This window comes from Lactuca virosa, chromosome 8, assembly GCF_052849685.1.
Source record: "Lactuca virosa cultivar CGN04683 chromosome 8, Lactuca_virosa_CGN04683_v6, whole genome shotgun sequence".
NCBI classification, from domain to species: Eukaryota; Viridiplantae; Streptophyta; class Magnoliopsida; order Asterales; family Asteraceae; genus Lactuca; species Lactuca virosa.
This window is the reverse complement of record NC_136433.1, coordinates 108,098,184-108,111,779: the sequence shown is the minus strand read 5'-3', so window position 1 is coordinate 108,111,779 and position 13,596 is coordinate 108,098,184. Positions and strand designations below refer to the sequence as shown.

Sequence of the window (13,596 nt, the reverse complement as noted above, 5' to 3'; positions counted from 1 at the left end):
TGAATTATATATTAATTTGGAATCATATTATTAATTAGTATTTAATCAGAAATTAATTAGGAATTAATTTTGGGATTAAAGGAATTAATTAAAAGTACAGGGGCTGTTTTGTAATTATTTGATAGTTGAGACTTTGGGCTATTGGATCACCTTTATTAAGGCTTTAACGAAAATCCTAGAAGGATCTAGGAGTTTTCGTCCAAGGGCTTAAGGAAAGGAGTCCATGGACTTGCTTAGGCCCTAAGCTAAGGGATTAGGGTTTCTACCTTGAAACCCTAGCTAGCCTCAAGTATAAATAGCACCCTAAGGCACTAGAATTCGACCACTACTTGGGAAAACCCTACTAGGTACGAATTTTGGAGCTTAGTACTTTTCCTCCTCTCTCTCATATTCATCCTCTCACCCAAAGTGTGTTTGTGAGCCATTAGAGGTACTACACTTGTGGTACTTACTTTCAAGAGCTAAGGAAACTCAAGGAATTAGTTGTTATTACTATATAACAACAAAAAGTATGTATTCTTTTCTCCTATGTGAATTTCGAAATTACTAGGAGCATGCTAGGTTTCCTTATGTGTTCATAATGTTGTATAACTAATAGTGATAACATAGATCCAACTCTAGGGTTGCATGCACACATAGGAATGTTTGTATAAAACCCATCAGTGGTATCAGAGCCATTAGTTTTTGTTTTCAATTAGATTCTATACAAAAGTATGAATTTGACATATTAGGGTTTATAGCCAATAAACCCTAAAGGCATGATTTTCGAAATTAGGGTTCATAAACCCTAAATTTCGAAATTTGGTTAGGGTTTCCCAAATCCTTTCCTTAGCCTCCAAGATTTCGAATTCTAAGGTTATCCAACCCTAGGATTTCGAAATTGGCCTCCTCCCCAAGATTAGATCCTAATTTTTAGGGATTTGGATAATGCCATATCTTGTAATTATCTTTTAAGTGTTTAAATTTGGTAATTAAAGATTTTGAATTATCCCATCCCATAATTTCGAATTTTAGGGGATTTAAGGGATTAGGTTAAATTAATTGTTTAATTTAATAGATATCCTCCAAGATTTAATAATTCAAATTAATTGTTTAATTTTGGATAATTATTAAATCAAATTTTAACATTTAAGATTAAAAGGTTTTAATTTTTCGAAAATTTCTAAACCTAATTGTTTTGAAAAGTTTCAAAACTTGCCCTCAAGTTTTGGAATTTAAAAGTTGATTAAAAGATTAATTTTGAAATGTTAAATTCTAAAACCCTCGTATTTTGAAAAAGTTCAAATTACACCCTTATGGTTTTATTTATTAATTAAGGTGTATAATTAAAGGAGATTTTATAGACCCATAAAGTTTTGGTTTACATTTAATTAAATTAAAAGTATAATTTATTAAATTAGACCACCTAGTATTTTAAAAGTGTAAAATACACCCTATACTATATATAACATTAAAAGTTTAATATTATATATATTTATGAGTAAACAGTCAGTCTTACCGTTAGTAGGCCTCATTCACGAAGCTGGTCTATAAGGGGTGTTTAAGGAAATTGCCTATAAAATGGCGATTGAATGGGTATCCACTCTTACCCACCACACTCTTGACTAGTGGAGGGTCGTTAGCCGAACGGGTAGGATAGGACGAAACCTTCCATTATAAGTATAATGAAGTACAAAGTAACTACATGCTTTTACAAATTCCCAAATTCTAGTTACTTTAGGCAAAATGTGAAATTGTATGCTAATCCATGGAATTACACTTCGTACCCTTGTCAAACGGTAGTGGAGCATGTGTGGTTAACCGACACACTAATTTGGGATTGACATTGGTGGCGAAGGGTGACTCGATGTTTATCATAGATCAATGGAGCGTGTGTGGTTAACCGGCACATTGATTAGGTGATAGTATCATTGAGTGCATCACGTAGATTCGTATGGTTATTCACACCTTGTTTGTGATCCTCGGTATCCCAGTCGCAAATTTGAAGGGCATAATCGAGATTAAACATGCCATTGATAATTTCAATGAATCTCAAAAGATGTAGGAGTTTCAATTCATTTAAAACTTAAACTTCTTTTTCGTTTTTCATGGTGGAAATTAGTAAATCGTCATTTACCTACCTTCAAATATTCTGCAACTAGATTACGGCATCCCTCTTCTAGGTTGTAGAGTATTGTGTTGGATCTTAGCCTTGATGTTTCATTTGGGTGTTACATCAAGGATTCTTATCAACTAACTTGAATTTTCCCCCGTTTTGTAGATGTCTAAATCTTACAATGGTCTTCCCAAGTCCCTTGGAACAAGCTTTCCAAATGAAGATGACGTTCCACGATACGATCAAGGAAATGAGAGTCATGCTTCACTTCCTCCACCTCCTCCAATTATTCTCCCTAACCCACAAGTTCAAAGGCTTGAAAAGTTCAAGCTCACTCAAGCCCTATTGGCAAGTAAACACGAAGATGGGAAACCTGTGTATGCACACGTCTTGGAGATAAAGTCACACATTGACAGGTTAAGGATGTTGGGTGTCGAGATTTCAGGTGAGTTGGCTGTTGACTGGGTTCTTCAGTCGCTTCCTGAATCATATAGTGAGTTCGTTAGAGAGTACTATATGATGAACCATGACGTGACCCTCATTGATTTGACCTATTTGCTTATAGCTGTTGAATCAACAATGATTTGGTGTGCTGATCAAGCAAATTTGTCTGGTGAATCAAACTCCCAAACTTCAATGGACATTGAAAATGGTGACATTGGAAATCCAGAAAAGGTAAATTCTGAGATAGTTCCTTGTGCCATTCCAAAAGAGTCCATTTGCTTCTATTGCCAAGAGAAGGGGCATTGGAGACGAAGCTGTCCTATTTACCTGAGAGATCTGAGAGATGGGAGAGTCAAGACGTATGGCTCTACTTCAGGTAAAATCTATTAATTAACTCTATAAGTTCCTATTCTTTGATTCTTAATACATGATGTGATAAGATTACATTTTGATGTTTTTGCAGGATCGAAGAAAAGAGAGGAAGCTTAAGGAAGAAGCGTGCTAAATCTGATCATGAAGAAATGGATTTCGATCGCATGGACTCGAGGATCAGATTTTTGAGCTGCTACTCTAGAGTTATGATAGATTGATAAGAAATATGTAATAGCATAGTTTTTCAGTTGAATTGCATTGTAAGGACATTTTTTTCCGCAATAAAATAAATTTTGATTTTGTCTTATTTATTTATCCTTGCAATGGTGTGTATGAAAAATTGATGTTTGATTGTTTCTATTGTTAGCAATAATGGATTTGATTCTTAATTATGTTATTTGTGGAAATGTCGAGAATTTGCCAAATAAGGGAAGATTCTCATCGCCCAAGTTTCAATTGGACAGAAACTTGGAATCATACAACTTGGTTGCGTGATGAATGAGAAGCTTCATATTTGGAAATTAGACTATTTTTTGACAAAGTGTCAAGAGAAGGACTAGGAGATCGAGTACGCTAGGTTGTGCGTTGATCAAGTCCACTACAAGAGTGATAAAGATATTCGTCATGATTTACTAAAGTTTAGTAAATATGGTTATACTTATAAGATTAAGTATAATTCTGAGTTGATTGAAAGAGTTTCAATCAATAACAGAACGAATAAGAAGAATCAAGTAGGCAGAAAGATAAAAGTTTCTCCATTCTAAGAAGAAGGGAGAGTACCTTTTATTTTGTTTTATGATAAGTCTTAATGATTAAGAACCATATCTCAATTGATCCTCCAAGTGAGTCTTAGTGCATTTGTATGTCTAAGAAGAGGAATCGAGAATTGTAGAAATGGTTAAAATCAAGAAGTCAATCATACTTCGTTCCAATATCAAGTCTTAGAGTTATATTCCAAGATTGTGAATTGAGTGACAAGTCTTAAGTATGTTTATAACACTCATCAAATGTGGAGTTTGGAAAAGGTTTTCTTATTCTTGCACATTTGAAATTGGTAAGTTGTGTTGTCTTGGATAAAAGACCAACTAGGACCAATTATGTGAAGTGTTTTGTCTTGATAAGAACTACACTAACTCTTGAATATTTGTTTTGTATAGGAAAGGTTCCTGACAAGAGAATCATATATGTCAAGAGGTCAGTGGGAGTCTCAATTGTCTTGAAAAGTTTCAAGAACAAATCAAGAATAAACCGATAGTTAATCACTAGCACACGACTTGAGGTTGGCGACCTATCGTGTTGACATAATTTTGTTTCTGCGCCATTCCAGATGAAGTCAACTATGCAATATGAGTTCTATGAATTGATTGCATAAAGGCAAGGCACCCTAATCAATGGAAAGTACATTGATAGGAAAGGGTGAACTACTCAACGACCTGGAAGCAATGGTGGGCATTCGTGCTACCATGAGGCAGGAAATCAAGATTGAACAAGTTCAGTCCATATGAGTTAGATTTGTCACGAACATTGTCTTACGATTATTGTTATGACAAATTCAAATGGATAGGAACACATACACTTTAAAATCTAAGTGTCATAAGGTCTCCCTCCTTCATGAAAATGATTGTGAGGAAATGCTTTCACTAAGAGAGATTTTAAGAAGATAACAATTGTGATAATTTTATTCTCAAATTCAATTATGATTACGGCATCCCTCTTCATAGTTCGAATTGTGAGATTTGGCAATTAGTCTGAACATCTGGGACTTAGTAACATAAATTCTGAATTGTTTAGACACACATGTGAACTATCTAAGGAAAGGTGTATGAGCTTAAAAAGCTTAAATAAAGGCTTATCAAAGCATTAGGTATTAGAAATATGAACTTAAGGAATTCAATAAGCATTGTTTTCTAGAAGTTCAAGTGTTTTCTAAATACATGTCAAAGCTAGTGGGAGCATAAGTGTTATGCTTGTATGGAAATAATCATTGTGTTAGTGGGAGCATGATTATTATTTCAAGTATTGCGAGTTAGCAATATTAATTATAGAAAACAAAGATTAACTTTGCAAAGTTGTAGGGGTTGAAAAGTTGTTTTGCTATAATTAAGGGAGAGAATATTATACTTCGTTTCAAAATCTAAAAGCTTAGATAAAGAAATGTTAATAAAATTTAGTCAAGGATACATAACACGTTCTCAAAATTTGATTATGATTACGACATCCCTCTTCATAGTTCGAATTGTGAGAACATGACTAACAAAATATTATGGCAAAAGACTGATAAAGTATCATGTCTTTATGTGAGACATTATGCATCGTGTCCAATACGCTTCGGGTATAGGATCGATTGCATATGCTGTAATATTTGACCATTCTAAAATTTTCTAAATGCTTAGGGCATTAAGAGGGAAAAAGGGACTAGAATCGGTTTTGACTAAAATAATTAAACAACTATCAAAGGACGATCTGAGGTTCACTGAGAATTTGTCGCTTGTGAGTAGTTGGAAGTATAGTACTGGATGGACTATATTGACATTATTATGAATAGATAAGATTCTATTAAGAATGAGTTGTCATATGGCAAATATGGAAATGTTTCCATTAATGGGAGTTGGATATTAAGAAATATGTCTAGATTAGAAACTTTTATGCGAGAAAGATGTTCAAAGGAATGTAATTTGAATGTGAGACTTCACGTCTATGGAATTGTCTTGTAACAATTTCCGATAGAATACCTTGTAATTTCATTAGCCGGGTCTTGGTGACTTTTGTGCTATGACATATTCTAACATATTCTAAAAGTGGCAAGAATTTGGTATTCTTATACTAATAATAAGGATTGGGGATTGTGAAATGAGTTTCATTGGAAAAGTTTTTCAATTGATCTATTTCACAAAGTATGGACCATAGGAAACCAAAGTGTGCGTGCTTGGAGCATGGGACAATTGTGGTTATAATTCGAGTAATAAGTTGATTTTCTGAAACAGTAAGCAATGAATAATGAGTAATCAATATGGTGTTTAAATAAAAGTGTTTTATTTACGCTCAAAAGTTTTGGGGCCATATAGGATTAATATTATTATTGCGTTTCACTCTGCATGTTTTGACTTACAGAATAACTGGGTTATTCGAACCTCCACAGTCGGTCATACGATGGAAGTAGGTATGAAAGAAGATTGTCATGAATCTGTCTGCAGATTGTCTAAAGTGTTTAGACATAACACAAGTTTGCTGCAGAGTTCATGAGTGCTTTGATAAGATTAAAGTATTGGATTAAACCCACGCTCACTTGAATCACTTCATGGATTTATCACGGGTGATTAGTGAGACGATAACATTGTATATTCTTGAAACCGAGACGTGTGAGTTGTTATTTGCTAGTCGGTTGCACATTGATGATAAGTAAACGCACCAGTAACTTGGTGTTATAAAACTTATTGTTGTGTGTGATTCGATTAGTAGGTGCAAGCAACCATTTGAGTCGAAGTTTATCCATTCCTTTTACCCAAAGTGGGATAAAAGCGATATCTGTGGACCCCTCGATGATTTAGTGATGACACCTAAGCGCTTGGCCAAGCCGGGACTAAGTTGATGTGTTCAATTGTAGTCTGTTGTCAGTCGTCATGAATCAGAAGTCGGGAAATAATACATAGACAGAGAGAATGATTTAAATCCATGTCTCGTGTCTATACGATATCTTGAGAATGGAGGAATATACGATCCCTTATCTAAAGGACAAGTTACTGATCAGAGTTGACAGCGGCTTTTGAAATCTACGATTGCTGATCAGGTTCTGAAGTCATACGCAGAATAGTTATTAGACTTATCCAAGTGGGAGACTGTTGGATTAGTGTCTAAGTCCATAACTATTTTGGTATGTACTTGACCTGATTGTGAGCATGGTCCTTTTGGGTTGCCTTCACATTGGTGACTAGACAGGATGACTGTTGAGGAGAGAGGCTGGTTTATTGTTAAGAATAATAAATTGGGGTATAAATATGATTTGTTAATATATTATATGAATAATATATTAATTTGGAATCATATTATTAATTAGTATTTAATCAGAAATTAATTAGGAATTAATTTTGGGATTAAAGGAATTAATTAAAAGTACAGGGGCTGTTTTGTAATTATTTGATAGTTGAGACTTTGGGCTATTGGATCATCTTTATTAAGGCTTTAACGAAAATCCTAGAAGGATCTAGGAGTTTTCGTCCAAGGGCTTAAGGAAAGGAGTCCATGGACTTGCTTAGGCCCTAAGCTAAGGGATTAGGGTTTCCACCTTGAAACCCTAGCTAGCCTCAAGTATAAATAGCACCCTAAGGCACTAGAATTCGACCACTACTTGGGAAAACCCAACTAGGTACGAATTTTGGAGCTTAGTACTTTTCCTCCTCTTTCTCATATTCATCCTCTCACCCAAAGTGTGTTTGTGAGCCATTAGAGGTACTACACTTGTGGTACTTGTTTTCAAGAGCTAAGGAAACTCAAGGAATTAGTTGTTATTACTATATAACAACAAAAAGTATGTATTCTTTTCTCCTATGTGAATTTCGAAATTACTAGGAGCATGCTAGGTTTCCTTATGTGTTCATAATGTTGTATAACTAATAGTGATAACATAGATCCAACTTTAGAGTTGCATGCACACATAGGAATGTTTGTATAAAACCCATCAGATTAGTCTCAATTTCATTATTGGTAGAGGATTTGAGTTCAAAATTTCATCAGATTCTTGTTGGGATATGTAGGGAAGAAGTTGAATGACTTCAGATGGTGGAGGATAGATGGAGATATGAGGATTTGGGTTGATTCCGGTCATATGGTGGTGCTAAGGGATTTCCACACCTCTATTTATCGATTTATTTCTTAGAAAAATCAATGACAGTCATCGACAGGAACTGGGGTTTCTATACCTTCGTTTTTTGTTCTTGTTCATCGGAAAAAACATGACATCAATGAAGATGGTTACCGGCGGATCGAGGCGGCCTACTGGTTACCGCTGGCTGCGGCGACATCCAAGAGGTTGCAAGCTATGGTAGCAATGGTGTCGATCGAACTTAGAGAAAGAGATGGAGAAGAAGGAAACATAAGGTTAGAAAACGTGGGGTTTGGGACATAGTGGGATGGGTTTTGGGGTTTTTTTATTTTTTACAATATAAATAATTAATAAATAATTAATAAAATGTTTTTTTTAAATACAAGGGTAATACAGTCATTTCAGATGTAGCAGGGACCAGGCGGGTTACAATCTTTAATACCAAGGTCGTCCGAGTTAAAAATCTTGCTCAGTGACTAAGCGTGCAAGTTTACCCAAACCATAGGGACCATCCGTGTAATTTACCCTATTTACAAATATATATATATATATATATATATATATATATATATATATATATATATATATATATATATATATATATATATATATATAAATTTGTTCATTTTTTGGCAAAATTTGTATATTCAAACATATAGATCGATGATAATTTACATGCATATGATTCATGATTCGTGACTCGTGAATATCTAGTGTAATACATTCATTAGGGAGGAGGGAGTCGTTCCTTTCCAACCCACCGAACCCACTGTCACAACAATTTTTATCTCTTATTTTTCTTCATCTTTCCCAACTCACAACACATGGAAATCCTATCTTTTTTCAACCTACTCAATTAAAAAAAATACAAAATAACTAAGGTATAAGTTTTAAAACACATGATACAAGAGAAAATGAGAGAGAAAAAGTAGAGAGAGATGATGAAGTGGGTTAGTGGAAACCAATTAACCAACTCGTTGAAGCGGAAGTGGTACCGCCGGTAACTCTATTACTAATTAAGATTTTACCTTTGATTGTTTTGTATTTTTTTTAATTGGATGAGTTGAGTGGGTTCAAAAGGATAGGGTTTCCGAGTGTTGTGGGTTGGGAAAGACGAAGAAAATTAAAAGAGAAAAAATGATGTGGGAGTGAGTTTTGGGAGGGAACGACTCCCTCCTCCCTTAATTGCTCAATGATAACAAAGGAATAATCCAAAAATCAAAAGTAAACCAAAAGCAGATGCTTGTATTGTATTATATGTTCAAGTAAATTCCACAAAATGAAGTTCACAAAAAGTACAAAACGAATATATGCATTGCACACCACTAGCTTCAACAAAACAAACCTTTTCCGCATTACAACTTCTAATACATAACGTACTACTCATTAAAGAACTAGTCTAGTTTACTTTTTGGGTCCAGCTTGTGAATTCTTGTAAGCATTAAACGCTATGAGATAAAGGAAAACCAGAGCAACAATGGCAACGATCAATATTACGTTGGCTTCCTTCCATTCTTTCCGAAGGTTCCCTAACACTCCCGCTTTACATGAGTCGCAATTGTAGCACAGTTGATTCGGGTCGTTGTTCCATATGATGCAGTCCACATCGCCCATCGGGTTCGTCGGATTAATCCACGTTATCGGATGCACGTATTGATACCCACACACTGTCGGAGGCTTACAGCATCCCGACTGAAAAAGAATAGAACTTTATAATCATATATATATATATATATATATATATATATATATATATATATATATATATATATAATCACATCACACACAGACAAAAGAAAGATAATTACCTGAAGAGATGAGATACGTGCATTAAAGAACTGTGGTGCAGTGTAAGAATCGCGAACCATTTTGGAACAAATGGAAGATGAAGCCAAACACGCCTTTATACTCCGCCAGTTCTCTGGATCGGTGATATGCTCCCGGAGCCATTCCGAGTACCCCATGTAACGATACTCGTCATACTCCCGACCGGGAACGGAGTATGCGCCGGAAGGGTGGGTGACGATGAAGGCGAGTATGAGGAGGATGATTCCGGTGACGATGAGGGCGGCGTTGCAGAAAAGGTAAAAGGATAATAAGCCTTGGTTGTTCCAGTGAGCTCCGATGAAGCCGGTGAGAGCTAGGAGGAGGAAGAGGACGCCGAGGAAGATGATGGGCCAGGGGAGTGAGCGTATGCATTGGTTGTCGGGTTTGGAGGCGAGCCAGATGCCGGTGAAGATGATTGGGATTGAACATATGAGGGCTATGAAGTTTATGGTGGCTATTATGTTGTTGCTTACTGCCATGGCGGAATTTTAGAAAGTTGGAGAAGATGATTGAAGATGTAATGTTTGCTATGGGTTTGGGAACATATTCTATGCCCACCCATATAAAAAAAATATTTGGTGTTTGCTTTATAGATTCTGTAAGGATTATGTAGAAAAATAGGTAGCTGAATAGCTGATTATAAAATTTATAAATTGATTCTTTTCTAGTGTTTTTATATATGCAATGATATAAAAGATATAATTGGAAAGTGGGGTTTCTTGACTCTTGTCAATAGTGATTTAGTCAAATTTAGTCGTTTGTTGCCTAACATCACCATTGGTAAAGCACGTCCATGACTTGGCTTAACATGACCATGTTTAGATTATGTAACAAACAAATCAAAGATAAACCGAACACTTTGATTGTAGAGTTATTGGTTAAAATGAATACATTTGGAAAACATCTATTTGTCAAAGAACATTTCTTTTACGTATCAAAAATAACCGTAGCTTCCACGAATCTCCACCGTAAATTTGCAAGGCATGTATTTTACCAACCAACTTTATCCAGCATGTATATTTCGATTCACGAATATTTGTTGTTCTATTGTTTTAACTACTAAACATAATTGCATTAAAACGTGAGAAAAAAACTACACAGAACGCGAATAAGTTATGGCCTCACAAATCATTCAAGCACCATTATTTTCCTAACAACCACAATTGCATACTTGTGAACGATGTGTTGGTGATTTTGTATCATCAATGTGTATTTAAGTGTAATGGATTGACTTGTTGACCAAAAATCAATCTTGATGAAATTTAAACATGTGAGGAAGGTACGGAGTGCACACTTGTTTAAGTTCATTTAAGATTTAAAGCAGACTGTTATTTAGGGGCGAAACCCCTAAACGAACGGGGGTCTGGGGGCAGCGCCCCTGAGAGCGGGGTCCAAGGGGCGGCAGCCCCTGGCGGTAGGGATGAAAGTGAGTCCAAACCCGGACCGGATGGACCCGGACCCGGAAAACCCGGAACCGTTTAACGATATTTTTTAGAACCGGAAACCGGACCGGTTTATAGGAACCGGTTCCGGTTCGGTTCCGGGTTCGTTTCCGGGTAAAGTGCGTCTAGAACCGAAAAACCCGGAAATAGGAAAGTGGGTAAGGTAGAACCGAGTCAAATGGGTTTAGAACCGGAAAACCCAGATTTTTTTTTGTAATTACCTCAATCGCATAATCTTTCAACCGTTATAAAAAAATTAACAAACAAAAAATTACATTTAGGTTATTAGGTTATTGACGACATTGACTTTTTTTTTAAAAAGTAACTAGATATAACAAAGTTGGTTTAAAAAAATTACATTTTGGAGAAGGTACTATACGACATAATAATATATTAGCAACTTTCATTTTGGAGAAGGTACTGCACGACACCAATTCTGTTTTGACCTTGAACTTCTCAAGAAAGGAGACCATTGCTCGACAAGTTACAAAATCTTCACTCACGGGGGTTACCACATCTCGTGCAAAGGAACGATCTATCAAAAAAATGTTACAAAAAAAAAAATTAATATATCATTTTTGGGGGGCTGTAAATGACTCCGTATATATGCAAATAAGGTGTTTCCAAAGTCTATAACTATTGCCAAACAGTGAACTACAATTTAAAAAAAAATCAGCCCAAACGGACTCATAACGAAGTAGATATGACAGTTTAAAGTTAACGAAAAACTCTAAAATAATGCTGTAACAGATTCAAAACAGCTTTGATATATCATTTTTGGAGGGCTGTAACTGACTCAATACACATGCAAATTAGGTGTTTCCAAAGTCTATAACTATTGCCAAACAGTGAACTACAATTTTAAAAAAAAAATCAGCCCAAACGAACTAATAACGAAGTAGATATGACAGTTTAAAGTTAACGAAAAATTCTAAAATAATGCTGTTAACAGATTCAAAACAGCTTTGATATATCATTTTTGAAGGGCTGTAAGTGACTCAATACACATGCAAATTAGGTGTTTCCAAAGTCTATAACTATTGTCAAACAGTGAACTACAATTTAAAAAAAAATCAGCCCAAACGGACTCCGAATGAAGCAGATATGACAGTTTAAATAAGGCTAAAAATTCAGCAAGAATGCAGAAAAAAAAATTACCTTCCATTTCATACTCGTAGAAAGCTTTTTCTAAATCCACCGCGATCTTCAATAAGTCGTAAGTTGAGTTCCAACGAGTGGACCCATACCCGAAATACCTTCCATTTCATACTCGTAGAAAAAAAAATTACCTTCCATTAAACCCGGTTCCGGTTTTTTAAACAAAAACGGTTCAAAAACCCGGATTAACCGGACCCGTTGGACCCATACCCGAAATACCCGGAACCCGGATATGAGTAATTTTGAAACCCAATACCCGGATCGTTTAAGTATTTTCCGGTTATACCGGTTCCGGTTCCGGTCCGGTTTTCCGGTTTTATAACTCATCCCTACCTGGCGGGGTTCAAGGGGCAGAGCCCCTGGCTGGGGTCGATTTATTTGGGTTATATTGTTATATTAAAAATGCATTAGAAATCTGAATTTTGGAAATAAACCCGGTTTTTTACTTTGTTTTGACCCTTATATAAATAAGTCGGATTAGTGACAGGTTTCAGACATCAAACTGTTTTTTGTAACAGTTTTCAGACATACAACTGTCTGGTGACAATTTTCTGATGGAAAGGTTACTTAACTAATTTTTGGTCTTCATTTTGATGGTACACACGAAATTCATAACATCCAGATTCTCTGTTCTTGCTCTCATTTCTGAGTCTTATCAGATTAAAGGTTGGGAGTACCACCCAAATACTTTAATCTGAAAGTGTATACACAATTCTCAGAATTTCCAAGCCTTTTTCTATACCCCAATTTCTTACATGATGATCACGAAATTTTGCACCTATATAAGATGTCATGGTTGGCTAACGATTGCTATCAATTTCCTATCTCTTTCTATATAAGAAGTTGAATTTCAAGTGCTTTTGTCTCCTATAGGCCATCCAAGATGACCTCGAAAGAGAAAAGAATTGAAAGGTCTGTTGATACGAACTTATATCATTGTGACGAAAAATGTCATTGTTCCATTCTGAATATATTCTCTGGTGTCGGCTTGTGAGATGTTCATCATTCACGTTGGTGTTGTTTTCCTTAACACTACTTCGATACAAAAGAAATGGTGTTGCATGCTTATCAAAATGACAAAATCATATAACAAAAAGAAATAACCTAAAAGGTTAAAACCTACTCCACATAATCTTCAAGTAATAGTTACGATTGTCAAATTTACTTAAATATGAAAGCATATTGATTACTTAGTTGCAACAAAATTATGTTTCTTAACTGATGATCCCACATACGCAACAAATATGATGATCTTCGTTCTTTATTTTTGCGGTTCGTGATACCTTTTCCACAAAGCTTACAATTATTTTGTTAAAACTCATAAAATGAAGGTTACACGGAGATATGAAATTCCAAGAGATTATAGTTAAATTCTTAATTGTAACGATTAGAATGTTTATACTAAATCTATAATTGAAAATAACTTGAACGAAATTTGT

The 13,596-nt window shown here is 35.3% G+C and overlaps 1 protein-coding gene across 1 annotated transcript; it reads right to left on the bottom strand.

Annotated features, from left to right (window-relative positions):
* Window positions 1-8,955: 8,955 nt before the first annotated feature.
* On the bottom strand, window positions 8,956-10,135 carry LOC145129026 (tetraspanin-2-like). Its single transcript, XM_079063782.1, has 2 exons — window positions 9,539-10,135; window positions 8,956-9,422 (listed from the first exon to the last, which is right to left on the bottom strand). Exons 1-2 carry the CDS (start codon window positions 10,034-10,036, stop codon window positions 9,135-9,137), a joined length of 786 nt encoding a protein of 261 aa, XP_078919908.1. The 5' UTR covers window positions 10,037-10,135; the 3' UTR covers window positions 8,956-9,134.
* Window positions 10,136-13,596: the final 3,461 nt, after the last annotated feature.

Coding starts and splice junctions, on each gene's coding strand:
- LOC145129026 (XM_079063782.1), bottom strand. CDS start 10,036: ATGGCAGTAAGCAACAACATAATAGCCACCATAAACTTCATAGCCCTC. Junction 9,423..9,538: donor CACGTATCTCATCTCTTCAG/GTAATTATCTTT, acceptor ATTCTTTTTCAG/TCGGGATGCTGTAAGCCTCC.